General features: G+C 54.5%; 1 protein-coding gene across 2 annotated transcripts in view; it reads left to right on the forward strand.

The window, feature by feature from the left end:
• The first annotated feature begins 4740 nt into the window (after positions 1-4740).
• Positions 4741-26971, forward strand: part of STX1A (syntaxin 1A) — a 73321-nt gene continuing 51090 nt past the window's right edge. Inside the window, exons 1-3 of one of the 2 annotated variants that reach the window (XM_064166105.1) lie at positions 4741-6202; positions 19569-19646; positions 21196-21295. In XM_064166105.1, coding sequence (XP_064022175.1) covers positions 6173-6202; positions 19569-19646; positions 21196-21295 — 208 coding nt within the window. In that variant the 5' untranslated portion in view covers positions 4741-6172. The remainder of the gene's footprint in view (positions 6203-19568; positions 19647-21195; positions 21296-26971) is intronic. The other variant, XM_064166104.1, reaches the window with a different exon arrangement.

Here is a 26971-nt window from a genome sequence, read left to right on the forward strand (position 1 = left end):
CTCAGCAGAGCTTGGATCTAGCCACTGGGCTGGCTGTAAGAGGAAAGCTCCTTGCAGGCCCTCTCCTGGCAGTGAAGTGCAGGAGTGGACTGCTGCTTTCCCTTTCATCCTCAGCTGCCTTCTTTATTATGCTTATTGTCTTCTCAAGATGCAGGCTGTGTTCTCAGACGCTAATATCAATATTTCAATGCCAGGCAGAGCACAGCTGACCCAAGCTAAATCACACTTCGTTGACTCAGTCAAAAAATAAGTGTCCATGTGCCCTTTCCCTGCATTCCCATGACTGCCTTGCTGTGATTGAATTTCCCTCACTGCCTTGGTTTGAACAGGTTTGTGAAGTGAACCCTGGTGCCACGCTGACTGGAGGTGCTTCCCTTTCTCTCATCTGTCAAGATCCTTTTTTAGAGTATCAGGAAAAAATCAGAAAGGACTGATAGACTCTGACTTCTCTGTAATTTAGTTGTGACTTCATATGCTTACAAAAATAATAATCTGGTTTTCAAAACAGCTGGGAGGATTTCTGCAAGGTCTGAGAGAGAAGCTCATCTCACAGGTCTGGCATTCCAGGTTGTTTCAGGCTTTCCAGATCTGAGAATGAAAGGAGAGGTGGGAAAAGTGGAATTTCCTCTGACTTAACCTGGCTTTAGAAAGCCAGAAAAGTCAACCTGGGCATGAAGATCCAGTCCACCACTTTCCTTCAGGCAGCATCATCTTGACTTAACCGAAGGCCAAGGAGATGTTTGTTCAACCTGCTGTTTATGTGAAGATGGAGACTACAGATCATCCCTCCCAGATGTGTTGGGGTTTGTTTTTTTCACTGTAGCAGATCTTCTGCAGAGCAATTGATGGTGGCAGCTTGTGCATGAGCTGAGCAAAGCCTGTTGTCAGGCTGCTGTTGGAGGCGTGAGGAGGAGGGAGCGTGTGATTCCTGCCAGGTGGTTATTGTTTCTCTGGGGGGTTCCCATCCCACACTGCCAGTGCCTATGATATCTTGTTCTCTGCTGCTAGCCTCCTTGTGAGAGCTGGGATGCTCTCTTCTAGCACTGGGAGGCTAAGAGATCAGACAAGCTGCAGACCCAAGTGGATGGCCACTTTTGCTGCTGGTGCTGGAAACACCAAGCCCAGCTTACTGCTCAGTGCTTCACTTGTAGTGCCCAACATATTCTGCCACAGCTGTGCTTGCAAAGGCTCCCTCCCTCTGGTCACCTCTCCTTTGGCTGCATGTCCCTCACCAGCCTCTGCATGCAAACAGATCTATGGTTAATCCTGGATGTAGTTCTGGCTCTGATTTCTCCTTGAACCCAGCAATGCCTCTTGCCCCTTGCTGTCTACACACAAGCTACTCTGCTCCCTTGTGTGCCCCTGAAGCCCCTCAGCCCAAGAGAGCAGAGCTGAGCTGTCATACCATGACACCAGCCTGTGCCATCCTCACCCTGACAGGGCTCCTGGCCTTACCAGGCACTCTGGGCTGAGCAGAAATGCCCTGAGATGTTGCCAGATGTGCAGAGCAGCTGGATGGTGTGGATGTGGCATGACCTACCAACCTGAGCTGGCCAAAACTGCAGCCTGAGGAGAGATCCAACTCTTTTTCCTGTAGCAGTCAGATGGGTTACTAGGTGCCCTACCTCAGCTTCTGCAAGTGATAGCAGTTTCCTTTCCCTCCCAATGTCATCTCTCTTGTTTGCTGGTGTCACCTGCTCCTGCAGGGCGCAGCTGTGCTCTTGCCCCACAGGCGGTGTGGAGACAGGAGCCCTCTCCTCAGCAGAGAGATGGTGAAGCACCCTCCTGTGGCCTGGGCACTTGAGATTGCTGCTGGTGCTGGCCTTGCAAAAGTAACTTTGAACTGACTGTTGGCATGGAGACAAGCGCTTGGAGTAATCGCCGTTGGCAGCACGGGGAGAGGGAGCCTACAGCCTGCCAGCTGGATCCACTTGCGACTGTGGCTGCAGGAGCCTATCCCTGCCCCACTCCTCCCCACCCTGCCCCTGCTGGCACGGCCGCGCTCAGGCAGGGGTGCCGGGGTGAGGCTGCCCGTGCAGGGAGGTGGTGTGCAGTGGTCCGTTTTAATTAGCTGCTCCCTGCCTTCCTCCGAGCTCCTGCCTCTCCCACACCACGAGGCTTGGCCTTGGCACCGACAAGACGCCCTGGCTCCCTCGGCACTGCTGCACTCAGCAGCTCTGGTCCTTGCCCTCCCGGAGCAGCTTTCCAGTCTATTCCTCGACACATTACTTCTGGCAGCTGCTGCAGGATCTCTGTCCCATGCCCCCAAAGGCAATAACGTGCCTGAAGTGGCAGCAGTGGCTGCAAAACGAGCGCGCAGCTTCAGGTGGTTTGTGAGCCGCAGCAGCCCCGCTCCCGTGTGCCGTGGAGCCTGGCTGAGCTCTGCGTTTCGGTCCTCTCCACGCTCTCCGTCTCACTCAGGGCCAAGGGCTTGCTGCTCTCTGCGTTTCTCACGAGGATTCATTCTGCATCCCTTGCTGGGTGTGTCTGAGCCATCGGCAGCTGCGGTCCAGCTCCCTCCCGATGGAGGCAAGTCCTGAGGAACAGCAGGATGGATCTCGGATGGACCACAGACCTCACCAGCCACCCTCCTGCCCCCTCTGCTCAAAGAGCCTTTGTCACCGTTCGTGTGTAAGTGGCACATGTGTGACTCCTGGGCTGCCCGTGCTGCATTTTCAGGCGCTGCTCGGCTGCCTGACTCACCTGGAGGCTCCTGAACACATGGAGTGCTGCAGGCTCAAGCGCTGGTAAAGGGAAGCTTATCTCCAGCTTCTGGTTTTAATGCAGTCCTGGTTGTCTGCAGCATGAATGAAGAGTGGTCTGAGCCTTCTCCACCCCTCTGTGCAGTGAGACCCTGCTCCCGCACTCCTGCATGAGGTGTGCACAATCATCCCTTGATATCAGTGCTCTTGAGAGGCATCTACATGGTGGTGGCTCAAAGACAACCTCAAATGTCTGTTCCATTTCTTAGTGTGTGAGGAGCTGGGGTTTGAGCTGGTCTGAGTATGTGAGGGGGGCAAGACCTTCAAGTCCTCTAGGAGGAAAGATAGTCCTTTCCCCTTGACCTAGATGGTTCCAGCTCTAATCAGAAGCCAGCAGGCAATAGCACATTGAATGTCCTGCCTCAGAGTGATCCACCCCCATGTCTGTGTGGAGCAGGTGAGCAGAGCTGCCTGAGGAGGGCAAGAGGTTGCTCTTGGAGGCATCAGGTTCAGCAGGTTGTGAGAAACCACTGGCAGCATGTGGTAGGGGCATGTCAGTGTGTGTGATGCCAGGAGCTGCCCATAGGGATCCCAAGAGTGGTGGTAGCTGCAGAAGGTGCTGAGGCTCAAGCACTAAGGTGCTGGCATCAGAAATTATTTTGGCCATTGCTGGCACCAGAAGTGATATGGTTTGCACCCTCTGCTGTGGCTCCTCCAAGATGGGCACAGGGTGGCTTATGTGTGCAGGCATGGGCTTGGGGACTGAATTAGCATCGCTCTTCAGGGAGATGGTGGCAGGAGAGATGCCTCTTTGATGTGCCTGCCCGGCCTCCCCAGGAGGAGGAGGAAACAGGAGAGAAGACAACAGAGAAGGGAGAAGATGGGCTTCCAGCTTGGGCTGTGGGGAGTGCCCATGGAGGCGATGGCAGAGGGAGTGACGTCTCTTCTGGAAGTGCACAGTGCTCTCATCACTGGAGAAAATGAAGCTCTGTTCCTGGTGACAGGAACTCTCACCACTGGTGGGATGTGCAATGAAGCTCATCTGCCCACCTGCTGAGGAGCACAGGGAGACACTGGTGGGGGGGGGAGCCCAAATAACATCCAATTACGAAATCCAGTGAGTCCTATCTGCACAAGCCCAGAGGAGCACAGAAGCACAAGGGCAGTCAGGCACCCAGACTGGGGACTTGCAGAAAGGGACACCCTGTGTGGGCGACTCTTGTCAGAGCCTCAGCCCCAGGGCCCTGGTGTGAAGGCACCACCTGGGTGTGTATTTCTGCCTGGGGATATGGGACGTTCAGGATACAGGGGACTGTGTAGAACTTACTGTGGGATGTTTAAGAAAGCAAGCAAGGTGAGGAAAAAGATGGGCCTGGGCTATGAAGATGCTGAGGATTTTCTCAGAGAGATGCTCCAATCCTCTCAGCATCCACACAGCATTTCCTCAGCCCCAGGCCAAGAGACCTGGGACTGTCTAGCCTGGAAAAGTGCAGCCTGAGAGGGGATGTTCTCAATACTTATCAAGAACTACAGGGTGGGCACAAGAGGATGGAGCCAGGCTCTTTTCAGTGACATCCAGAAACAGGACAATGGGCAATGGGCACAAACTGAAAGCCAGAAGGTTTCTTCTGAACCTGAGGATAAAATTCTTTGCTTTGTGGGTGCTGGAGCCCGGGAGCAGGCTGCCCAGAGAGGCTGTGGAGTCTCCTTCTCTGTAGAGATTCCATACCCACAAGGACATTACCTTCATAGGCAACCTGTTGTAAGTCATCCTGCTTTAGCAGAGAGGTTGGACTAGATAATCTCCAGAGGTCCCCTTCCAGCTCACACCAGGCTGGGATGCTGGGATTCTGGTTAAGACTCCATACCCGCTCAGCAAGCGTGAGGGGCAGGTCCCCGCCGTGGCCGCCAGGAGGCGCCATGGCCCAGGGCGGCGCCTGGAGCGACCCCCGGTCCGCCAGGAGGGCACCGGCAGCTTGGGGCCATCGGGAGTGAGTGAACACGGGCAGTGAGGGGACCACGGGGTCGGTAGGACAAGCCATCTGCTAAGGGAGAGCGAAGCATGCAACTTGAGAGCATCATCCCCCAACCTGGGCGTGCTCCTTGCCACAGCTCTGGACTGTTCCCATGCCACAAAGACCTTTACGCCCCCAGCACCAGCGTGTCGCGATGGAGCAGACGGAAGAAGTCAGGGCTCTCCACCCCCATCCTGGTGTCAAGGGCAGCGAAGGCAGAAAGGAGGAAGAATGCCGCAGGGAAGAAGTGCTCAAACTCACTAACATCAGCTTCACCTGCGGGGGAGGCGGTGCAGTGCCACGAAGGGAGCCCTGCCGCACTCCCTGCACTCCGCACAGCGAGAGCTGAGGGCTAGTCCTGCGTCCAATGGGCTTCCGAGAAATCCCTGAGCATCAGCTCTGCCACGGCACACAGCACCTCCCAGCTGGCTGGGGGCTGCTTCTTGTCATAGCCCACAGCATTTCCTCGGCAAACGGCACCTTGCCGTGCTCACTCTCTGAAACCAGCCAGGGTCCCACAGGTCTTCCATTCAGGCGTCTTAATTTTCCTGTGGAAACAGCTCCACCTGACAGGGCTTGCTCAGGCCATTTCTCACTGAGGTGTAGGTCCTGTTCCAGGGATTATTTGCCCAGTGTGTGAACCTGGGAGGCGTGGAGGAGAGGGTTTTGTCAAGACACGAGTTTTAGTGGTGGGATATGTCAGAGGGAACGGGAGCAGAGTTTTGTTGGGACATTCTTGAGTGTCTCCTGCCTGGCTAGTTTAGGACACTGAAGGTTGCTCCCGTGTAGGGCCATCCCCTGCTCTGGTGGCTTTGGAGCTTCTCCCTGTCGCAGGAGCACTGGGAGGACAGCCAAGCCTCCACACCAGGTGCACTGCACACCCCAGGGATGCTGGACATGTCCAGGGCCACAAAAGCTGTAACCAGTGGCCTCTGCCCAGGGGACCCAAAGACGTGACTCCACAGCCAGGGCTGCCCTGCTGTGTGCCCCCTCGCCGCTGAGAGCACTCTGATGTGCCGCAGGTGTGGCCCCCACCAGCTGACGGACTCTAGCTGAGCCCCAGGTGTGACCTCTCTCTAACGCCATTCCCAGGTGTGCTCTCCTCGTGTGACTCTCCCATGTGACTACAGCAGGTGTGAGGCTCTCCTTAAGTGGGACCCTCACGTGTGTGCCTCCCCCCGCGTATGCCCCCTTTCCGGTGCCTCCCAGCACTTCGACCCCGTTTGCTCGGGCTTCGCATCCCTCCCGGTTGCCACCCACGGTGTAAGGCCCCACCGGCCCTTTGTGACCACCACAGTGTGACCCCAGGGTGCGTGTTCCTGCCGCCACCCTTCCCCCCCCCCCCGCCTCCTCCCGCGAGCCCCGCTCCGCTCCGCTCCGCCCGGTTGCGCGCATGTGCCGCGCGCGCCCCTCCCCCGCGCGGCGGCCGGACCCAGCGGTGGCGGCCAGGGCACGATGAAGGACCGGACCGGGGAGCTGCGCGCCGTGAGTAGGGGGCACCGACCGCGGCAGGGGAGATGGGGGGTGGGCAGCGTCTCTGTCCATGCTCGGGGATGGCCCGGTGCCGCCTCATCGGGCCGGGTACTGCCGTGCCCCTAGAGCGGCGGCGGCGGCGGCGGCGAGGGTAGGCTGGGCGGGAGAGGAGGGGTGGGGTGGGCTGGGGCTGAGCCCCCCCATCCCCGGTCCTCGCAGGCGTTCGGCTGGGAGCGGGGTTCGCGGGGCTGTATCCTCCCCTCCCTTCCCTGCGGGCCGCTCTTGTCCCCCTTGTGCCGCGCCGCTGCGGTTCTGGGCCGGGCAGCTGCAGCCCCCGGGGGATCCCCTATCTCCTCCGGCTGCCCTCGGGGCTCCACCGCCAGGCAGTGAGCCCAGCCGGGATAAAAAAATAAAGGAAAAATGTTTCTTTTCCCCGGAGGAGGGAGGGCGGGCAGCGCCCGGAGGGGATGCTGCGGGCGGGGGATGGCCCGGGGGCAGCCGAGCCCTCCCGCCCCGCTCTGCACCCATTTTGCTTTTTCATCCTCTTGGCTCTGCTGATGTCATCTGGCCTGGGAAGAGCCCGGGGCCGCGCAGCCCTTCGGGTGCTGCCTCGCCGCGGGGCACCGGTGCCCGAATTCTGCCCAGCACCGTCCCCCTGCTGCCCCTCCGCCACCGGGACCCATCACGTCCGCTACCGCTGCAAGCGGCCGCTTGGCTCCCGGTGCTGTGACCGGGGTGGGAGGGGGATGCTGCCGAGGCCGCGGGACTGAATGGGGACGCTGTCCGCTGCTGCAGTTAGACCCAGGGGGTCTCCTGGGCCCGGTGCTTCAGCCGAGGGGACACCCGCAGCCCCCCCCGGAGACTCCCGTGGGTCACGGCAGGATTTGGCTGCTGGGGCACAGGCGGTCGCTTTCATGCTCCTTAGCTGCTTGTGTCGTCTCCACCTGCGCCTGCCCGCAGCTGCGGGTAGGACCCCCCGGCACGCGTCGGTGTGCGGCTGGGCTGCGGAGGCAGGGAGCTCGGCAGGAGGAGAGCCTGGCATCCCAGGGTGCTGCTCCAGCCTCCAGCCCCCTGCCCTTTGCTGCTTGCTCTTGTTTATTTCAAAAAACGACCTCGCGGCTGAGTCTGCCGAGCTCTGGGTGCTGGGCTGGGGATGCATGAAGAGAGGGTCTGGCTGTGCCGTCTGTGTCACATCCCAGGGAGGTGACCCAGCTGTGTATAGTAGAGGGATGACTGTAGGCGCTCAGGCTGGCTGGTCCCCGCAGAGACATCCCTCCCCTCCCTCCCAACCAGAACCGCTTCAGCAGGGAGTTTGGCTCGGTCTGGAAAACGCCAGGAGGACGGAGCTGAGGTGACGCCAGCAAGGGGCTGAGGGGGTGGCTGTCACTGGTGAGGGGGTGGCTGTCGCTGCTGGAGGAGGAAGGGGCTATTTAAAGAACAACTGCACCCTCCCCGCTCTGCCTGAGCGCCTGGGAAGCACCCAAACAGGGGCTCTTTCTCCACCAACAGCGCAGGCTGTGAAATAAGATTGGAAAAGAGGCTTTTTAATAATAATAGTAAAACCCAGCCCCGTGAATGTCCTTTTGGCAGCCGCTGCTGGCTGAGAAGTGATGCTGTGGAGTATTTTAATCCTTCTCTGTTCCTTTAAATGTGTCTTCAGAAAAATAAAACGTGTTTTTGCTTCACTGGTGCTGATGATCCTTATTCATCAGCCTCACGCTTGAAGGGTGCAGCATCTTCCTCGCCCCGGGCTCCTCATTGCACTCAGGGGCTTCTGGGATTAGCTGTCTGCTCTGAAGCATCCGGATGCCCTGGAGTTGAATGGGTGCCCGTGCCAGGGCAGAGCCACGTGGGAAATGGTAGATTTGCAGCCGTGGTGGTGGTCGCCTGAGAGGAGTGAGATGCTGCAGTGGATGGAGTATAAGGAGTGTTTGGGCTTGGCTTTTCAGATAGCCTCATTAATAGCCTGGGCCAGTTTCTTCCTGATTTAATATATTCTGCCAGGGCTGCTAGAAAAAGAAGAATTAATAAATAAATAAGGCTGGCATTAATGGTGCCAAGGAGGGGATGCAGGGCTTGCACTGCTGTGCAGAACGAGAGCTTCACCTCTTCGTGGGGTTTTTAAAGTGATACTTGAAATTCAAGGTGCTAATCCTGGGTCTTTACTGAACCTGGGTTGTTTTTTCAAACACTTGAGCTTCTCTAGTGCCTTGGGGGTGATGGTGCCCCCAGGCCTGTTCTGAACCAGGGAGATGAAATTTAGCTAACAGCTGAAAAATATTCTCTTGTTGTGGAAGAAGAGCAGCCAAGGACTGGTCATGAAGTATGCTCAGAATGAGACCAGCAGAGCTTTCCTCCCTCCTGCTTGCGAGTAGGTGCCACAGCTCTGGCCATGGGTGGTGTTTCCTGCCCATCTGGAGTGGAGCTGGAGCTAATCCTCTTCTCCAAAATTCCCTAAAGTAGCCCCTCCTGCTGCACTTGTCCCTCTGCAGTGTTTGTGACAGCAGGGATGGGACAAAAATCACCCAAAAATTATTTTGCTTTTTGGGACATTTTCTAAGCTGCTTCTCTTTGTGCTCCAGGCACCTAAAATGTCTTTATTTGGGCTCTGCTTGTGTTGTGTCCTCCAAAGCTTGAGGAGAGCTGGTGCTGAGGGTGCTGCATTATGAAGAACCACCAGCTGCTGTGGGTAGAGCAAGAGCCTGAGCTCATCTCACAGGGACTCTGCTGTCCTGGCTCAGTAGGGCACCACAACCACGGTGCTGTGGAGCTGGGATGAGGTGGTGCAGGAGTGTGAGGCCCCTACGCTGCTCTGTCCTGCCTGGGAGGTGACAGATCAGTTTGGGTGAGATGTCAGGATTTCCAGGGTGTGAGACAGATCCAAATGGCAAAATAATTATGAATGATGCTTTGAGACTGGGAGGGAGGAGGTGAGAATGATGTTCAAGTGTCATAGCATCACAGAGTGGTTTGGGTTGGAAGGGACCTTCAAAGATGATCCATTCCAACCCCCACTGCAGCAGGCAGAGGCACATTCCACTAGATCAGGTTGCTCAAAGTGTTCAAACTTACAGGGATGGAGCACTCACAGCTTCTCTGGGCAGCCTCTGCCGGTGTCTCACCATCCTCATGGTACCTTACATCTTTATTTCCAACCTAATCCCACTTTCATTCAATTTCAGGCTGCTGTCCCTTGTGCTGTCACTGCAGACCCTGGTCAGAAATCTTTCCCTCTTTCCTGTAAGCCCTCTTTAAGTGTTGAGTAGCTGCAGAAAGATCTCCCCAGAGCTTTCTCTTCTCCAGGCTGCACAACCCAAACTCTCTCTGCCTTTCTGCATCACAGAGGTGTCCCAGCCTTTGTACCCTTTTGGAAGCTTCCCCTGGGCCTGCTCTACCAGGTCTGTCTTGTGCTGGGAACTCCAGAGCTGAACAGTGCTCCGTGGGAGTTTGAGGAGAGTGGAGCAGACAAGGAGCATGCTGTCCTTGACCTGCTGGTCAAGGGCTGGTGATTCAGCCCAGGAGCTGCTTGGCTTTCTGGGCTGTGAGTGTTGCTGGTTCGTGTCTTCTTTTCCACTCATCAGTATTCCCCAGACCTTCTTTGCAGAGTGCTCTCTATTCATCCATCCTTTCCTCCGTCTCTCTCTTTGCTGGTGCCAGTCTGTGCTGGTACTGGGGATTGCTCCAACCCAGGTGCAGGACTTTGCACTTGGTTTGGCAGCATTTCATGAGGTTCTCATGGACCCACTGCTCCAGTCTGTCCAGATTCCTCTGGATGCCAGCCCTTCTCTCCGGTGCTATCGACTGGAATCGATCATCTCAAAGGTCTTTTCCAACCTGGCTGATTCTGTGATTCTGCGATCTGCAAAGCTGCTGAGGATGCACTTGGTCCCACTGCCTGTGCTAATGAAGTTGTTGAGCAGGCTGTGGAAGGAGCATTTGGCAGCTCCTGGTCCCAATGTGCCTTCTTTCCAAGAAGACTCAATTCCCTGTGCTTGCTCCTCATTGCTAGAGCAGTGAGATGATGCCAGGGTACTACAGGGTGCTGTCAGATGCCTGCCTGGGCCAGGAGCAGGTGTTTCAAGGGGATATGAGCTGGGAAGTCCTGAGGAGTCAGTGACTGAGTGGACATGGGTGGCTTGGATTAGGGTTGGTGTCACTGGAGGAACTCAGCAGGCTCAATGTTACTGGCCATTAAGAAAAGTGACTGAATGATTTCAGGAGGATGAGCCTCTGCTGTCAACATTTCATACAGCCAATTAGCAGAACTTCCAATAGTTATTGATCTCTGGTGACTGTAGCAGTCACTGGGCTCTAATTAAGCTGGGAAAAACCATTTATCTGTTGACAGATCCTCTCCCCCATTCCCTACCAGACAGTGCTTGCCTGGTGGTTTATCTTGTGCTCACATGATGGAGGAGTTCCTTGAGGTGCTAGAATGGACTCTGCCCAAATTGCTGTGGGGAGAGGTTTGGCAGGGCCACTGCACTTGCAGGATAGCGTCCAGGCCTGGCAGGTTCCAGTGCTGGCAGAATCTCCCCCAGTGTAAGAAGAACCTTCTCTGGAAGGGTGACAGCAGAAGGACAGTTTGGACCTGGATGTTTTTCTTTGCCTGCCAGCACAGACCTTGCATAGTAGGACAAATCATCATTAAGACTGGAGACCCATGGAGGTGTTTATAGGATGGTTGCTTGCAACAAAGCCAGGTGTACAAAGTGGTGGTCACTTTTCTCATGACCTTCGTGTCTGAGTGAGAAGAATCATCCTGTGGTTTGACAAATTGCTCTTGATTTCATGCCTAGCTTTTGGATCTCATCATGCCTTGGTTTTGAGTGACCCTTGACAGGAGGAGAGGCACGGGTGAAAAACCCAGGTCTGGTTTTGCACCTCTCCAGTTTGCAGAAGTAATTAGAGTGATTTTGTGGGACTCTGCCTGCACCCATCGCTCCTCCCTGGCAGCCGTTTCAGGTGCGTTCTCCCGCTGGGGCTGTACGCTTGTGCTGTCGTCCTCCCCGGCTGGCCGAACCCCCTCTCTCCTTCCTGCCTGCCTGATCCCTGTTTCGAGCGCTGCCTCCTGCCTGTGGGAGTTGCGGGGAGATGTGCGTTAAAAATAAAGGAGAGAGGAAGTGAGGTTGGCTCCGGGTCCAGCTCGGTGGATCCACCCTCTTCCCTCCTGCGGCAGCCGAGATCTGCAGCGCAGCCCCCAGGACATGCAGCCAGACCTTATCCAGCCCCTCCTGTTACCAATCCCGTGCTGCTCCTGCTGATGATTTCTCTCTTGAGAGCACAGATGTGAAGTCAAGCCAAACTGCTGTTTGCAGCAGGACTTGGGTCTCCTTGACCTCCATCAGGGCTTTTCCAGATCCACCCCCTGATGCAAATGTCCCTGCTGACCCCAGAGAGAGAGATTTGCTTATTTAAAAGCTGTCTCCTTCTCCTTCTTTAACCCTCTTAGTTACCCAGTGTGCTTTCCACCTCTTCTGTTCACCCCAAAGGGTCACATAAATAATTCAGGTCCTCTCTTCCCTCGCCCGTGGGGGAGCTGGGGCTGTCACGTGGCGAGTGGCAGTGGCGGCTCCGTATTGTGTGTCCACGGCCACTCGCTCTGGCTGCAGTCAGCAGAGTGGGCTCTGATGCTGGAAAGCTGATGTTCCAGGGGCTGGAAGGAGCAAAGCTGCTGGCAGGTGCTGTGAACCATGACTGCCCATGAACCGTGTCTGGTCTGACCATCTCTGTGTTGTCAAGATGCTTATCCGAGGCAGGGAAGCTTCTTCGCTTGCTCTGCTGTGGTCCTGCAGAGTGGGACAGGGTGTGACAGGGGTGAGTTCTTGCTCCCTGGGGTCTGCCAGGCCTTTCAGCCAAGCTTGCCGTGAGATAACAGAGGTGATGCAGAGTGAATGTGCAACACCTGCCTCGTGTGCCTTCCCTCTCAGATGTTCCTCTGCTCCCCAGCAGTTGTGTGGTCCTGGGTGTCCCAGGGCTGCAGGGGTGCCGTTAGCGATGGGCACACACTCAAGGAGAGCAAGCCAAAGAAAACTTAGCTTTGAGAAAAGCCTTTGGTGTGCTTAAACACAGCAGTGTGCAAAGCCCATCCTCTAGGTCAGCTCTGGGTGGTGAGCTTCATGTCCTCACCCTAGAAGGAGACTGGGGTTTGCAGCCAGGGAACAGGACAGTGGATGGCAGTTTAGAGGAGAGATGAGTTCAGTGTCCATCAGCACCACCCTCAGAGGGTGCTGCTGAGCTTCAGGGTCCCTTGGTGTCTGGTGAGGAGCTCAGGGTCTGATGTAATAGGGCCATAGCAGTCCCACTGAAGTCCACCTGAGTGCAGAAATACTCTTTGTCTCCTGAAATCTGGTGCCATGCTGTGGGCACTGAAGAGCAAGGAGATGTGTTTGCAAGCCACATGTGTTGGCTGCATGCTGGACATCTAAAGGGACTCCAGCCCAAGAGATTCAGACTGATTCCCATTGTTTTAATTACAAGTGTCTTTATCTTAGAATCATCAAATCATAGAATGGTTTAGGTTGGAAGTGACCTCAAAGATCATCCAGTTCCAATCCTCCACCGTAGGCTGGGACACCTCCCACTAGAACAGGTCGCTGAAAGCCTCATCTAACCTAATCTTGAAGACCTCCAGTGAGGGAGCATACATAACCTCCCTGGGCAACCTGCTCCAGTGTTTCACCACCCTCACTGTCAAGAACTTCCTAACATCCACTTTAAATCTTCCCTCTGCTGGTTTAAACCCATTACCCCTCATCCTGTCATTACAAGACCATGTAGATGGCCCCTCCTCAGCCTTCCTGTAGGCTCCCTTCAGATACTATAAGGCTACTCCAAGGTCTCCTCAAAGCCTTCTCTTTTCCAGGCTGAAGAGCCCTGACTCTTGTAGCCTATCCTTATAGGAGAGGTGCTCCAGCCCTCTGAGCATCTTCATGGCCTCCTCTGGACTCTCTCCAACAGTTCAATGTCTTGATGTGAGCTACTCAGAAGCTGTACAAATGTTTGTTTTGCTCTGGATCTTCCCCTTCCTGTCCCCCTTAACAAGATTTCTCAGGAAATATGCAAAATGATCACTACAGGCAGAACATGTACAGTAAGGCTCATTAAGCTAAGTGCTGTGATAAATTGCTGCTTCCACAAATTTATGTGTATTAGCAAAAAAAAAAAAATCAAGGAGGGACTGAGCCCACGTGGAAGACCCAGGAAGACAAAGCATGCAGTAATGTCCTGGCTCCAGGTGGCTGGAGGGTGACCTGAGCAAACCTGTGGCAGGGGGCAGCTAAATGTCCTTGGACTCTGCTGGGTTGTTGTTGGAGGAGATGCATGCAGGTGGAGAAGGATGATATGGGAAATGGGAGCAGAGGGATGCTGTGTCAGCACCAGCCCAGGTATGAAGCCAACGGCACTGTCTTTACTTAGGGGAAGTATCAATGGAAATAACTCTGGAAGCACAAGCAGAAGGTTTTGCTGAGCTGGAAGGTGGAAGGAGAGGGCAGGACTGTGCCTCTGCCTTCAGCAAAGAGCAGCAGGGCTGGGGTCTGAAGTGTGGGCTCTGCCTTGCCCCCCAAACAGAGGAGCAGACAGATAGCTGTGAGCCCAGGCTGAGCTGTGGTATGGGCTCACAGAGTGGTTTGAGTTGGAAGAGACCTTCCACAGGTCATCCAGTACAACCTCCTTGCAGTGAGCAGGGATATTTTCAGCTAGATCTGCCCTCTGCAGGGCTTGTGGCACCTCTGTCCCCTCTGGCGTTTATTCTTAGTAGTTAAGTGGAATTTTACGTGCCTGCTTCTAAAACTGAGCTGGAGGGTTGTGTAGGGCTCCGATAAAAGGGTTGGGCTTCGTGCCGAGGGCCGGTAACGTGATTCTGCAGCCATGAAAGCCAACACCTAAGGACAAAACTCCTGGAAATCTTCTCCCTTGCATGGCTAGTGTGGAAGTGCCTCCTGACTCATGCAGATGTTGCTGAATGTTAAAAGTCTCTTGTGCCTCGAACTTCTGCTTGCCAGGAGGTCGTTGGTGGGATCTGCAGGCTGGTTTTGGTGAATGCTGGAATTGGACATGGCCAAATTGTGGCTTGTGTGCAGTGAGCACCCCAGTTGGTTGTGCTGCAGAGCTATGCTGTGGATGTAGTCGGCAAAAAAATGCCAAGACTGAGGCTGTAGTTGATTTGAGTCACATTTCACATTGCTCAGCCCCTCAGGGCCTTCTCCTGGGAGCAGACCCCTCCTCCATCTCTCCTTCTCCTCAGCCTTCACACCAGCTCCTTGAAAACCCTTCAGAGCAGGACTTCTGCCTCTGGACTCCTGAGGAAAGACTTCGTTTGGCTGCTGCAAAATGCTAAAGCAAACCTTAAGGAGTGAAGGGCCAACACATTCTCCCAGGATGAGGGTGCTGGTCGTTCCGTGGGTAGGAGAGCTGTGGGTGCTTTGGACCTTCCTTGTTCACACAAGATGCTCGAGAAGCAGAGCCGCAGCAAGCTGTTCTTCTGCCGCCAAGCATCACAGAGCTGGGCTGAGGTGCCTGCAGGGATCTGGGCACCCTTATGCTTGGATACGTGTCCTGTAGGCTCGGTAAGATGGCCGAGATGTTGGTGTAGCTCGCTGCTGAGTTATTCTGACCTCGTCCTTCTCCGCGACGTGCGCAGCTGCGTGCCGGTGCCATGGGGAGTGAGCTGCCGCAGGAGCTCTTGGGTGCTGACAGCAGCACCCTGGGCTCATGTGCTTGGACTCGAAGGAGGAGGCAGCGCCTGGCGTTGGACCCCCATGTGCTGCGCGGACCTGGCCGCGACCTGCTGCTCCTCGGAGAGCATCTCCCCGCTGCACAGCCTCGCGTTGCGCATCCCGCGGGCGCTCGGGGTTGGCTACAGCAAGGGCGGTTCGTTTTGCTGAGAAAGTCAAGCCCAGATGGCTGAAATTTCTCAAGCTGGGCAGGATCAGTGCGGAGGTGTCCAGTAAATAAAAAAAGAAAGAAACCCCCAAACCCAACTGATTCAGCCTGGAAGCAAAGCTGGCAAACAGCATCCTGCAGCTCCTGGGCATGAGGCGTTTTTTTGCTTAACTTAATGGTCCTTATAAAGGAGGGCTAGCAGCTGTTGTGGCTTTTTCCTTTCGTTGTGCTTTATGTGAAGCTTGCCTTATCTCTGGTGGGGACTGGAGGAGGGGCTGGGGCTCACTGCCTGTTTGTTTGTACAGGAAAGGGTTGACTCCCGTGCCTGTGTCACTGGAAGCAGGATAAGCCCCAGGAGCAGCATGATCCCCTGGGATTCAGAGGTGCCCAGTGGCAGCCGAGTCCATCGCTCTTCTGCTCTGGCTCTGCTGCCTGTACTGGCTCCACAGATGCATCTGGACACGGTCAAATTCATCTGCAACGCTAACAGAAGAGGGCAGGAGCTGAAGCCTGCGTGCAGCCACTGCTGAGATCACAGCTCACTCGCTACGCCCTGCCGCAGCTCGCCCTGCCTCTTGCTTTCCTGAGCTTCCAGGCTTTTCCCTTGGTTTGTGCTCCTCTCCTGTCTTCCAGAAAATGCCTGCGAAGGGAAGGGGGCTGATCTGAAGCAGAGGGATGTCATCTGCTCCATAATGAATTTATTAGCGGTGTGCTTGTTGCAGAGCCCACAGCGCCGGGATGCGCCGGTGCTCTGGGCTGCCTTCCCATCCGCTGCGCTGCTTCTCTGGGCAGGGTTTAGCAGCTCAGCTCTGCCTCCTCTTGGGATTTTGGCCTTTGGGGAGGGCCATGCTTAACCCTGCAAGGACCTGAAGGTGCTGGAGTTGCTCTGGCTGACGTGACTCTCCATCCCACTCCCTGCACTCCGCACTGGAGGCACTAGGGAGGCAGCAGCTCCCGGAGCCGTTCCTGCTGCCAGCACGCTGCCTGCTGTGCTGCCCGCTGCTCGGTCTCTGGCAGGCTGGAGAAATGAAAATCTCTGCCAAGGAAGGGTTGTGAATGTTGCAAGCCTGGAGACCCAGAGTCCCTGGTGCTGCCTGAACGCAGCACCTGCTCCCTGGTGCTGCCAAGGCAGGAGCAGGTATTCACGGGGGCTGATCAAACCTTTTCTGCTCTGGACATGCTGGTGGGGTGCCTGCTCTCTGCCAGTGATGCCAGCAGAGATCAGCACTGCCATGCTGTAGCTTTGCACATAGAGTGGGGGTCATACCAGTGACCCTCGCCAAGGCTGCAAGGCAGTGGAGCTGCTTGCTGGCTGGTTACATTGATTTGGCTCCTTGCCTGCTCTTATCTGGTTCTAGTGCTGGTCTCACCTTAGGCACTTTGCTCTGACTCTGCTTCCTCTCTCCTCAGGAATCTTGAGGCAGCCTTTGCTGCCTGAGGTTGCAACTCATCAGGTGTGCTGGCTGGATGCATAGATGGGTGTTTTGGCAGCTGAGGAACACCATGAGGATGGTGTGCCTGGCATGCTGTGTGGCGTTGGAAGTGCATGCTCCTCAGCTGTTGCTGGCAAGCAGGCCTAGGCTTTTGAAAGCTCTGAATTGCTTGCTGCTGGTGTTGAGCAGCACCAGCAGGCAGCTTTGACCTACAGCAGAGCTTTCCATGTGTCTTTGAAAACCTGGGGTGCTGACAGCTGTGTGAAGCCAAAATGCTGTTGGACACTTTGGGTTTCCTAAGGAAAGATATTTTGGTTTCATTCTATGATTCATTTCTGTTTTGGCAGCAGTGTATGAGAGGACACTTCAAGCTTGGGGTGAAAATGGCATTGAAGGCCAGTGCTGTGCTGAGACTGAGCCCTGGGATGAAGTGAGATGAAGTAACAAGAGGCAATGGCCTCAAGTTGTGACAAGGGAAGTTTAGGTTGGATGTTAGGAAGAATATTTTCATTGAAAGGGTTATCAGGCTTTGGAACAGCTTGCCCAGGGAGGTGGTGGAGTCCTCATCCCTGGAGGTATTTGAGAGTCATGCAGATGTAATGCTTAGGGGTGTGGGTTAGTGAAGGACTTGTCAGTGTTAGGCTAATGGTTGGACTCAGTGGTCTCAAAGGTCTTTTCCAATGCAGGCAGTTCTGGGATTGTGAGGTGCTGGGAGCAGGTGATCTAGCAGTGCCCTGCATCCCAGGAAACTGCTTGCCTGGTGGCATCCAGGCCTGGTTAGCCCTGCAGCTCACGCCACTGCTGCCTCTGTGGTGTGGGGGCGTGGGGGGCGGTGGGCATGGGCGACCAGCCTGGCGCCGGCTCTCAGACGCAGTGTAGCACCGAGGGTATTTCCAGTGACGTGGGTTGGACAGATGGTGCCCTTCTGCAGCCCAGAGTGACATGTGCCCTCCTGATCAGCAGGCTCCAGCCTTGTCATTTCCTCTTTGCAGGGTTCCCGGCCAGGCTGTTGTGCCACTCGTGTCTTGCTCAGTGCCTGCCCTAAATAAGCCTCGTCCTGCCTGTGCATCAGTGCCCGGGGGGCAGCTGCCTTGAAAATAGAAGTGTCTCCAGCAAGGCTGCCTGTGGCTTTGGCAGAACCCCTGTCCCCGGGAGGTGGCTTGCCTTCCTCTGGGATTTCTGGGTTTAACAAATGGCAGACTGGTGAGCAGCAGGGATGAGAGCAAGCAGCAATGTGGCATCTTGCCTGCCATGAGCCAGAACTGGTTTGGATGTGAAAGGGATGGGCAAGAGGGGACCAGGAGATGGGCGTCTTTGCTGGTGGCATGCTGACCTGCTTCCTTTCCTCCCCTGCCAGCTCTTTCTGGCCTTTGTGCTCATGGTAAAAGCCAGTTCTTAAATACATGCTGGGGAATGGTTTCCTTGCTGGCTTCAGAAAGGGGCTCAAAATTCCTAGGGCAAGAGAAGCTGGGGGTAGGCTTGGGGGAAGCTGTGGCAGAAGTGCATTTCCCTGTGCAGGGCTGCAGAGGCTCACTGGTGGTTTCTATCTTGTTTGCTCTAGGAGGAGGATGGATCACAGTGTGGTTTGGGTTGGAAAGAACCCTCAAAGACTCTCCAGTGCAACCCTTCTGGCATAGGCAGGGACGTGGAAGTGGTGGAGTTGCCGTCCCTGGAGGTGTTCAATAAAAGAGTGGATGAGGCACTTAGTGCTATGGTCTGGTTGATTGGACAGGGCTGGGTGAAAGGTTGGACTGGATGAGCTTGGAGGTCTCTTCCAACCTGGTCGATTCTATGACTGTATGAGGTTGCTTAAAGCCCCATCCAACCTGACCAGGGCCTCTAAGCAACCTGATCTAGCATGAGGTGTCCCTGCCCATGGCAGGGTGTTTGGAATTAGATGATCCTTGAGGTGCCTTCCAGCCCTGGCAATTCTATGATTCTGTGATATTTCTCCTGGAACTGTGGTGGTTTTCCAGCCTTGAGGTCTTTGGAGAAGCATTTCATGAACTGGTTATTGAAGCAAAGGTTGCCACAAGCAGTGACAAGACTGAGAGCTGAGCTGTCCTCTGGTTGACTCTAATCAGTCACCCTAGGTTGTGTCTGAATAGTTTTATGGGAAAGGGTAGGTTCTGCATCTGACTTATTTCAAGGTAAGAGGCATCTCTCTGGAGACCATGTTGGCTGGCTCTCTGCAAAGTGTGAGAGGCCCATGGGGTGATGTGCAGCCATCTGCAGAAGATGGGACAGCTATGAGATGAGATGAGCAGAGACAGTCCTCTCTCCTAAATCCTCTCCATCCCACTGACTCCTTCTCTCTAGTGAAGATGGAGTGAGAAGAAGAAACTTTTCCACCCCATTAATTTTCCATTTCCCTCCGTCATGTATCTGCTGTGGATAATAATCTTTTAAATGTCTCCCTGTACAGAGGGCTGTAATTTGTCTTTCCCCTGGGGCTTGCATCCTCTGCCTTGCTGGGACAGGAGGTGTTTTCATCTCTGGTGACAATGACACACATGCTTCTGCAGACAAGGACAACCCCTCATTTCCCTGTTGTGGCTTTACTAGTTCTGTTGTTCTAGTTCTGTTTAAGTCTCTTCCACCTTTCCTGCACTCCACAGGACCTTTTTCGTGCTTTCCTATGGCAGCATCCTCAGTGTTTTCCCATCACAGCATTCCTGGTGTTTCCTATCACTGCTGTTGTGCTCACACGTAGCTGAGGATGGCTCATAAAGCTCTCTCCTCCAGCTCTCTGGAAATGCATAGGTGTCATCAGCCTCGTTCTGTGCTTGCTGTGGGAAGCTGCACTGTGTGGCAAGCAGCTGTGGTGGTGCTTTGCATTGTGCCTTTATTGCTGGAGTTGGTTGTGCTCTGCTCTCCTGGCATCCATAGTACTGTGGTGTGGCAGTGCCCAGGGTGTCCCATGCTCTGCCTGGTGTTTGCACCAGCTCCTGGGAGCAAGTGAGCAAAGGAGAAGGGAAAGATGCTCCAGAGTTGCTCCTGAAATGGAGCCACAAAGTTTGCAGGAAGCTCTTGTTGATGCCTGTCTCTGTGTCTTGTAGGCAAAGGACAGTGATGATGATGATGAAGTCACCGTCAGTGTGGACCGGGACCGCTTCATGGATGAATTCTTTGAGCAGGTGAGAAGTTTGTTTCTCCAGTGCAGCTTTAAAGCCACTTCAGCACTTTCTGTTAGGGCTGGAGCAGGCTGGAGTGCTGTAGCACAGGCTCCACTGCAGTGGTCAGGGTGAGGATGGGGATCCTGCCCTGGCTGATGCTTGGGATCCTCAGGGGTTAGGCTCAGAGTGCTGGCTGGCAGCAACCAGGATTCCATGCAGACCTGCAACTGTCCTGGGCTTACTGGGCCCTATGGATGCTTTCCTGTACTACCTCCTCCTCTAGAAACCAGTGGAGTAGCTGGGCCAGATGACCAGTCAGTGGGAGCCTGCTGCTGATGCAGCCCAGCTCACAAACCTCTCCTAAAAGCACCTCTGCAGAGTAGCAGTTCCTGCATGGGGTTGGTTTAATTTTGTGCCTCTCGTTACCAAACAAGAGGTTGTCTTCTGGCATGTGGGTGGCTGTAAGATCTGCATGCAGATTTTTAGCACACCCTTAGCATGGCATGTGTGTAGGGGGTGTTAAAATGTATCCGTGCAGGCAGCGGAGTGGGGAATGAACTAATCCGATGTGCAGATGGAAGAGGATGAGCAAAGTGGTGGTGTGAGTCGAAGGAGAAGACTGAGCTAGAGGGTGGGCAGCCCAGCAGGCAGAGGGCACAAGTGGAGGTTCCCCCTCTTGGCAGGGCTGGTGTGTCTCCCTGTAGTAGAGAAATGTGGGAAGCTGCCAGCATGGATTTGGTGGGAAATGTGGCCAGCCTTCCTGCTCTGTGTGGTGAGTGTCAGAGTGGCTTTCTCAGTCCCTGAAGCAAAGAGCCATTGGAGGCTGAGCTGGGGCTGAGCCTGGCTTGTGCAGCCTCAGCAATGTGCTCTGTGCTGGAGGAGCAGAGTCTGGGAATCCATAAACCTGATGCTAATCTAAATAAACCCCAAACTTATTTTAGTGCCAAAGGATACAGAACACAGTGTCTCTGCTACACTGCAGTGACCCCAGAGCTGGCTGCTGTGGTGTGACAGGTCTGGTTTCATGGTGGAAAGACTGAGGGAGTTGAAGCTGTTCAGTCTGGAGAGAAGGCTCCGAGGTGACCTTATTGTGGCCTTTCAGTATCTTAAGGGGCCCTACAAGAAAGCTGGGGAGGGACTTTTTAGACTGTCAGGTAGTGATAGGGCTGGGGGGAATGAAACAAAGCTAGAAATGGGGAGATTCAGACTGGATGTTAGGAAGAAGTTCTTCACCATGAGAGTGGTGAGAGCCTGGAACAGGTTGCCCAGGGAGGTGGTGGAAGCCTCATATCTGGAGGTGTTTAAGGCCAGGCTGGATGTGGCTCTGGCCAGCCTGATGTAGTGTGAAGTGTCCCTGCCCATGGCAGGGAAGTTGGAACTGGCTGATCCTTGTGGTCACTTCCAACCCTGACTGATTCTATGATTCTGCAGTTTGAGGATTCACCTTGGAAGGTATTTGTCCCGGAGGTCATTTGCTGTGGTTCGGACATGCCATAGGTGCTTTGGGATAGGGTTGAACAGCCTCCCCCCTGTCCCAAAGGCCAGGTCTCTCACAGGCCCATCTCCACAGGTGGAAGAAATTCGAGGGTTCATCGATAAGATTTCGGAGAACGTGGAGGAAGTGAAGAGGAAGCACAGTGCCATCCTGGCTTCGCCCAACCCCGACGAGAGTAAGTGAGCTCGCAGCGCCTGGCTGCACGGGCTGGGCCACTCGTGGGGTGGAGAAGGTCAGGCACAAATCCTCTTGTCTGCAGGTGGCCGTGGCTGGAAAGCCACAAGCTGCGAGGCTGGGGTGAGGGAGGGATGAGACCTGTGTGGGAAGGAGATAGAGGGATGGCTGATGGCTTTCTGATCTGGAGAGGTGAGGGGAGTCCTGTGAGGCTGCTGGAGGAAGCTTCCTGAAGGAATTCACCTGAAGGTGGAGGGTGAAAAGAACAAAAATGACTACCAGTTTTGTGCTGGTTGGTTGTTGTTGTGCCCCAGGCTGCCTGGGGAGAGTACCTGGATGAGGCAGCACTTGCTGAGCAGGCTGAGCTTGGCTCAGAACTGATACAGCTCTTTTTGGAGCTCACAGTGTGCCCTTGTGACCCTGTCCTCTCTGTCCTGAAGGACATTTTATTGATGGCCAAAGTGTCTGTTCCTTCCAGACCTTACTGATTGCTTTTCTTCCCCAGTCCTGAGTTCCTAAGAAGGGGTTTGTTGCCAGAAACAGAATTTAAGGATTGCCAGCACCCAAGTGGTGGCAACTTTTGGAAGTCTCTAGGATCCAGCAGAATTAGAGCTGTGGGTGATGAGTTCCTCTATTCCCAGATGTGACCAGTGCATCTCCTGGAAGAGCTGGCACTGGCAAAGCAGCTGGGGCTGGTGGGGTCAGTTGAACTTCCTTAGTGCAGAGACTTTCCAGTTTTGATATCTGCAAACCCCCTGGGGAGCAGGTGGGACTGAGCTGCTGACCTGTGCCGTCCCAAGTCTGTGTCCTTCAGTCTTGCCATGAGCCCGTGTGAGGTCTCCTTCACCCACCTCTCTGATGGTGCTGGTGGTGACAGGGATGCTTGCTGCAGGGCTGACCACATGGGCTGGCTCTGAGCTGCTGCAGCCCCTGTTGGGAAAGGTGTTGTTCTCATGGGGCACTGCTGAATACTGCTTGTGCCCTCCAGGCTGCAGTGGCCCTCGTGCAAAGGTGTGATTAGGGGATGGAAAGCTGAGACCAGGTCTCTGTCTGGTTGTCTGCTCTGCTTCTATCCACTTCTGTTCATTTGCCCAGTGCAATTTCATGTTGTACCCCTCTGTGAACTGTTTGTAGAGGTCCCAGGAGGTTGTCTGTATACAGAGTTTCTTGTGTCCATCTCCATGTCAAGTCAATAGGTATTGCTAATTGCTTAGTCCTTCCTAAAATGTCTCAGGCTCTCCTCTCCTGGCAGCTGCTCCTCAGCTAGAATATATTTGGCCAAGCCTGGAAGTGAGGGATTTTCTCAGAGGAATTCACGTGTCTCAGACTGTTGCTCAATCCTCCTCCAGGCACTTTTGGTCTCTGCTTGCACTGTAAGATTTTGCAGTGCTTCTGTTTGGGTGTTTGCAGGGAAGAGCTGTTCTTGCTTTGCTCCTGGGCTCCTACACCGTGCACCGGCACTGTTGCTGCTTGGGGCTGAGCCACAGCTTGGGCTGCAAAGGGCACTGGTGGCCTGAAAGCATAAAAATCTATTTAAAAGCCTGAGATCTGTAGTGAGCAAGATGTAGTGACATTGATGTGACTTCCAGAGGCGTCCAGGGCATTGGGAGTGCTTCTAGTTTCGTTTTACAGCTTTACCTTGCTGTGGTGGTTTGGGAGTTACCCCCCTGCTCCCCCCCCACGAATTCACCAGACTAGGCTCAGCCAGCTGGAAGTGCAGGGGGCTGTATTTACAGCTTAGCACAGTTTACAAGCATGGGTATATACAGTATACACAAATATTTACAGTTACAGGCACCTTAAAAGTAATCCAGAAACACAACAGCCCTCCCAGAAACCAGAGTCCCCAGGAGGGGCTCCCAACTACCCTTCCACCTTTTTTCCACCCCCCACTCTTCTCCCAGAGTCTGCCTTACATGCTAGGTGAGCTGGAAGGATCAGCAGGGGGGGTTAGAAGGAGAATGATTGTTGGGTTACACAGATCCAAGCAGAACAGCAGAAGCCCAGGGAGGAGAAACACAGACACCGTCAGGCTCCAATAGACAAACTCCCTTATCTGTGTTCGTGCCCTTGCTTTCATATGTCTCAGCAAACCTATGAGTGAAGTAGACATCACCATTGCTTCCTTTCCACAGCCTATCATCTCATTTTCTCATTGCCTTGGTGTTGTAGAAAATAGAGGTTCTCCTGGCCAAAACTGTTTGAGCAGCAGCAGAAGAGCCTGGTGTGTCCAGGAGCTGTGGTGGGGCTCCTCAGATGCTCAGTGGCAGATACCCCTGCAGAGTTGTAGCATCACAGATTGGTTTAGGTTGGAAGGGACCTCAAGGACCATCCAGTTCCAACCCCACGCCATAGGCAGGGACACCTCCCATTAGAACAGGTTGATCAAAGCCTCATCTAATCTGGCCTTGAACACCTCCAGGGAGGGAGCATCCACAACCTCCCTGGGCAACCTGTGCCAGTGTTTGGTTTGGTTTGGAGGAGACCTCCTTTAAAGAGCATCTAGTCCAGCTGTGACTTATCCCCAGGGCTGACCCACATTCCTGCAAGGCAGCACATGACCTGCCCTTACAGGGCCACCCATGTGTCCTTCTGCATGATGATGGTGTCCAGTGGTAGCTTTTCCATTTGCTACCAAGTCAGCCAGAGCAAGGGCAGCATCACTCCACCTCTGTCTACTCCTTCCACCCCTGATGAGGTGCACAAAGCTCGGCAGAAGTTCAGCCACAGCTGGGATTAATTCCTTTACTGTAAGGGTCCCAGAGCACTGGCACAGGCTCCCCAGAGAGGTCATGGAGTCTCCTTCTCTGGAGCCTTTCAAGGCCTGTCTGGATGTGTTCCTCTGTGGTCTGTGTTAGGTAGCATTGTCCTGCTCTGGCAGGGAGGTTGGACTCGATGATCTCTTTGGGTCCCTTCCAACCCCTATCATCCTGTGATCCTATGATCTGTGTTAACATTGGCTGCAGCTCAGTCCTGTGCTTTGGTTGGTCTTTTGGTAGTGGAGAAAGACTCCACAGGTACCATCCTCCTGGAGCCTGTAGTGTGCTTAGGTGGATGCAAGCCCTTGGTGCAGGATCCTGCACGTGTTTTGCTGCTGCAGAAGCAGGTGGGGTCCAGGTGTCTGTGTGAGGCCTGGGTTTGGCTGGCGTGGGGGAACCATGCTGGATCCATTCTGCACAGCAGAGCTCATTCCTCCCCTTGCTTCCTGCTGCTTCTTCTGGCTGCACAGACTGTTCTCAGATCCCTGTTGCTGCTGCTGCCTGGGCTTATTTTGGTGCCCTGTGGGTGGGCAGCTGGCTGGCTTTGCCATCATGCCAGGCGAGGTGGCAGTCCCCTGCCTGCCTGTTCCTTCATGCCCAGTTGCCTGAGGATGAGGAGGGTCTCCGCACTCTGCCGCTCCACACTGTGGGGATTGCAGGGAGTGGGCAGCATCATCGTGGGGCTCAGGTGGGCTTGGATCAGCTGCAGGGCTGTGCTTCTCCTGGGGTTGGGGTCGTTGCTGCTGCTTCTACTGCTTTGCTGCTTCCTCCTACACCTGGCCACAGCTCCTGGTAACTCTGCTCCTAAAATCATTCTGCTGAGCTGCTGCATCTATTGTTGCTCCTGGCGCTTGCAGCAGACTGCATCCTCAGCCCTTAGTCTGGGCAGCTTCCTGGAGGAGGTGGTTTAAGAGGCAAGTCACCAGCCAGAGAGGGATGAAATGATGATTTTCTTTCTTTCTGGGAGAGCTGGGCAGGACTTCTCTGCCATTCCTCTTTGTGCATCGCATTCCTCCTCGTGGCCACGCTCCGCAGCTCCTTGTCACTGCATTATGTAATGGATGCTGTTCCCTCAGTCAATTGCCTCCAGCCACATAAATCTTCATGGCTGAAGTCTTGTCTTTCAGCCTGTCAGCTGAGTCCATCTCTGCAGGCTTTGGAAGGCACCATAAATATTTCAGACCTGGGAGCAGGTTCTGTTGTGGCCCTGCACTGGCATGGGAGGGGAGGTTCAGTTGTATGTGCACTTGGCCTCCAGTTTCATGATTTAAGCTGTGCAGTCTTGAGGTGGTGGCTTTGGGCACCAGGGAACAGGTCCCAGATGACATTGTTCAGGCTTTCTGTCTGCTGGAGGAGCTGTGAATTATTTGGAGAGCAGCCTCTGTAATTCCTAGCAGACCATCTCTTGGCAGAGAGATGAGTCCACGTGGACAAGGAAACAAATCATTGCTGCTCACCTCTGTCTAATGCACTGAGGCTGGTGCCAAAAAGGCAATTTGGCGTTGTCTTGGTGCCTGGGCACCAACCAGACATCTCTGAGGAAGTCTTGGTGCTCTCGAGTAAGCATAACTTTGCTGCTCACCAGGTCCTTTTGATGTGACATCTTTTGTGGTGTCACAGCTGGAAGCCCACTTTGCTCAGGAGGTGCTGGGCAAAGAGTGATTGGCATTGGAATGGGCTGCCCAGGGAGGTGGTGGAGTGGCCATCCCTGGAGGTGTTGAAGCAAAGTCTGGCTGAGGCACTTAGTGCCATGGTCTGGTTGATTGGCCAGGGCTGGGTGATAGGTTGGACTGGATGAGCTTGGAGGTCTCTTCCAACTTGGTTGATTCTATGATTCTATGCTGCTGGGAGGAAGGGAGGCTGCAGATGGCTCTAGCTGGATCTGCCCAACTTGGGCATTGCTTTCCATGCCCTCTTAGTTCCATTTCCCACTGCGTAGTGGGGTTTTGGGGGGTACATTTGCCCTGGTGCCTGGTCCCACTAGAGCAGAGAGGAGCAGTAGACAGACAGCCCCGTGGCTCTGCTAGTGCCCCCTGGCATAGCAAACCTGGTGTGACATGGAGAAAGCAGGGGGGCTTGGTGCAGGGATGGGGGTTCCTCTGCCAACCAGCAGGATCCAGAAGCTCCTGCAAAGTGTCTTCAGCACCTTGGATGGCCTGAGCATCTAGAGCAAAGCTGTACTTGTGCCCATGGTTATTATGACAATGCCATGCTGGGCTCAGGGGCTGCCTCAGGTGACTGTGTCCTGTCTGTGTCACAAAGATGCTTTTTGTTGCCCTTTTGTGCATTTCTCCATCTTGAAAGAGTTTTGTTTCTTCTCCCAGTGATTCTTGTTGAAAGGCCATTCTAGGACTTAACCTCCAGTGGTCAAGAGCAATCTCCTCACTTCCAGCCAGAGTCTATTTGTGATCAATTTGCATACCAGCATCATCCCAAGAACAAGTATATTTAGCTTAAAAAGCTCTGTGCCCTTCTGGCTTCATCCTGTCAGCTCTGTGCAGCAGCTTGGTCACTTTGCAAGGGCTTTGCACAATCCCTGCTTTCCCCATCACTCATCCCAGCTCTGGTTTTCAAGGGCTGAGCTACCCCAAGGCATGAGATTGTCAAGACTTTGGGGGTACCTTGACTGCTGGTCAGCATTTCTTGAGCTTTTCAGGCTGAGCTGCTCTTATCTTGCCTTGCTGTGTTGCTGTGGAGGTTGGGGTCAGTCACAGGCTTCCTGTGCCTAGGTGGTGGGTGCTGGGCCTGGGCACCCTCAGGCAATGACTGTTTGAAGGATTTGGGCAGAGTGAAGGTTGGTAGGTGACATCTCTGCATGTGAGCCAGAAGCTCAGCTGTATGTTGGGTTGTGAAGACAGCTGTGTGAGGATCAGGCAATCCAAACCCCCGTGGTGAAACTTGAGGCCATTTCCTTTTGT

This window comes from Pogoniulus pusillus, chromosome 27 (genome assembly GCF_015220805.1).
Source record: "Pogoniulus pusillus isolate bPogPus1 chromosome 27, bPogPus1.pri, whole genome shotgun sequence".
Classification (NCBI taxonomy): domain Eukaryota; kingdom Metazoa; phylum Chordata; class Aves; order Piciformes; family Lybiidae; genus Pogoniulus; species Pogoniulus pusillus.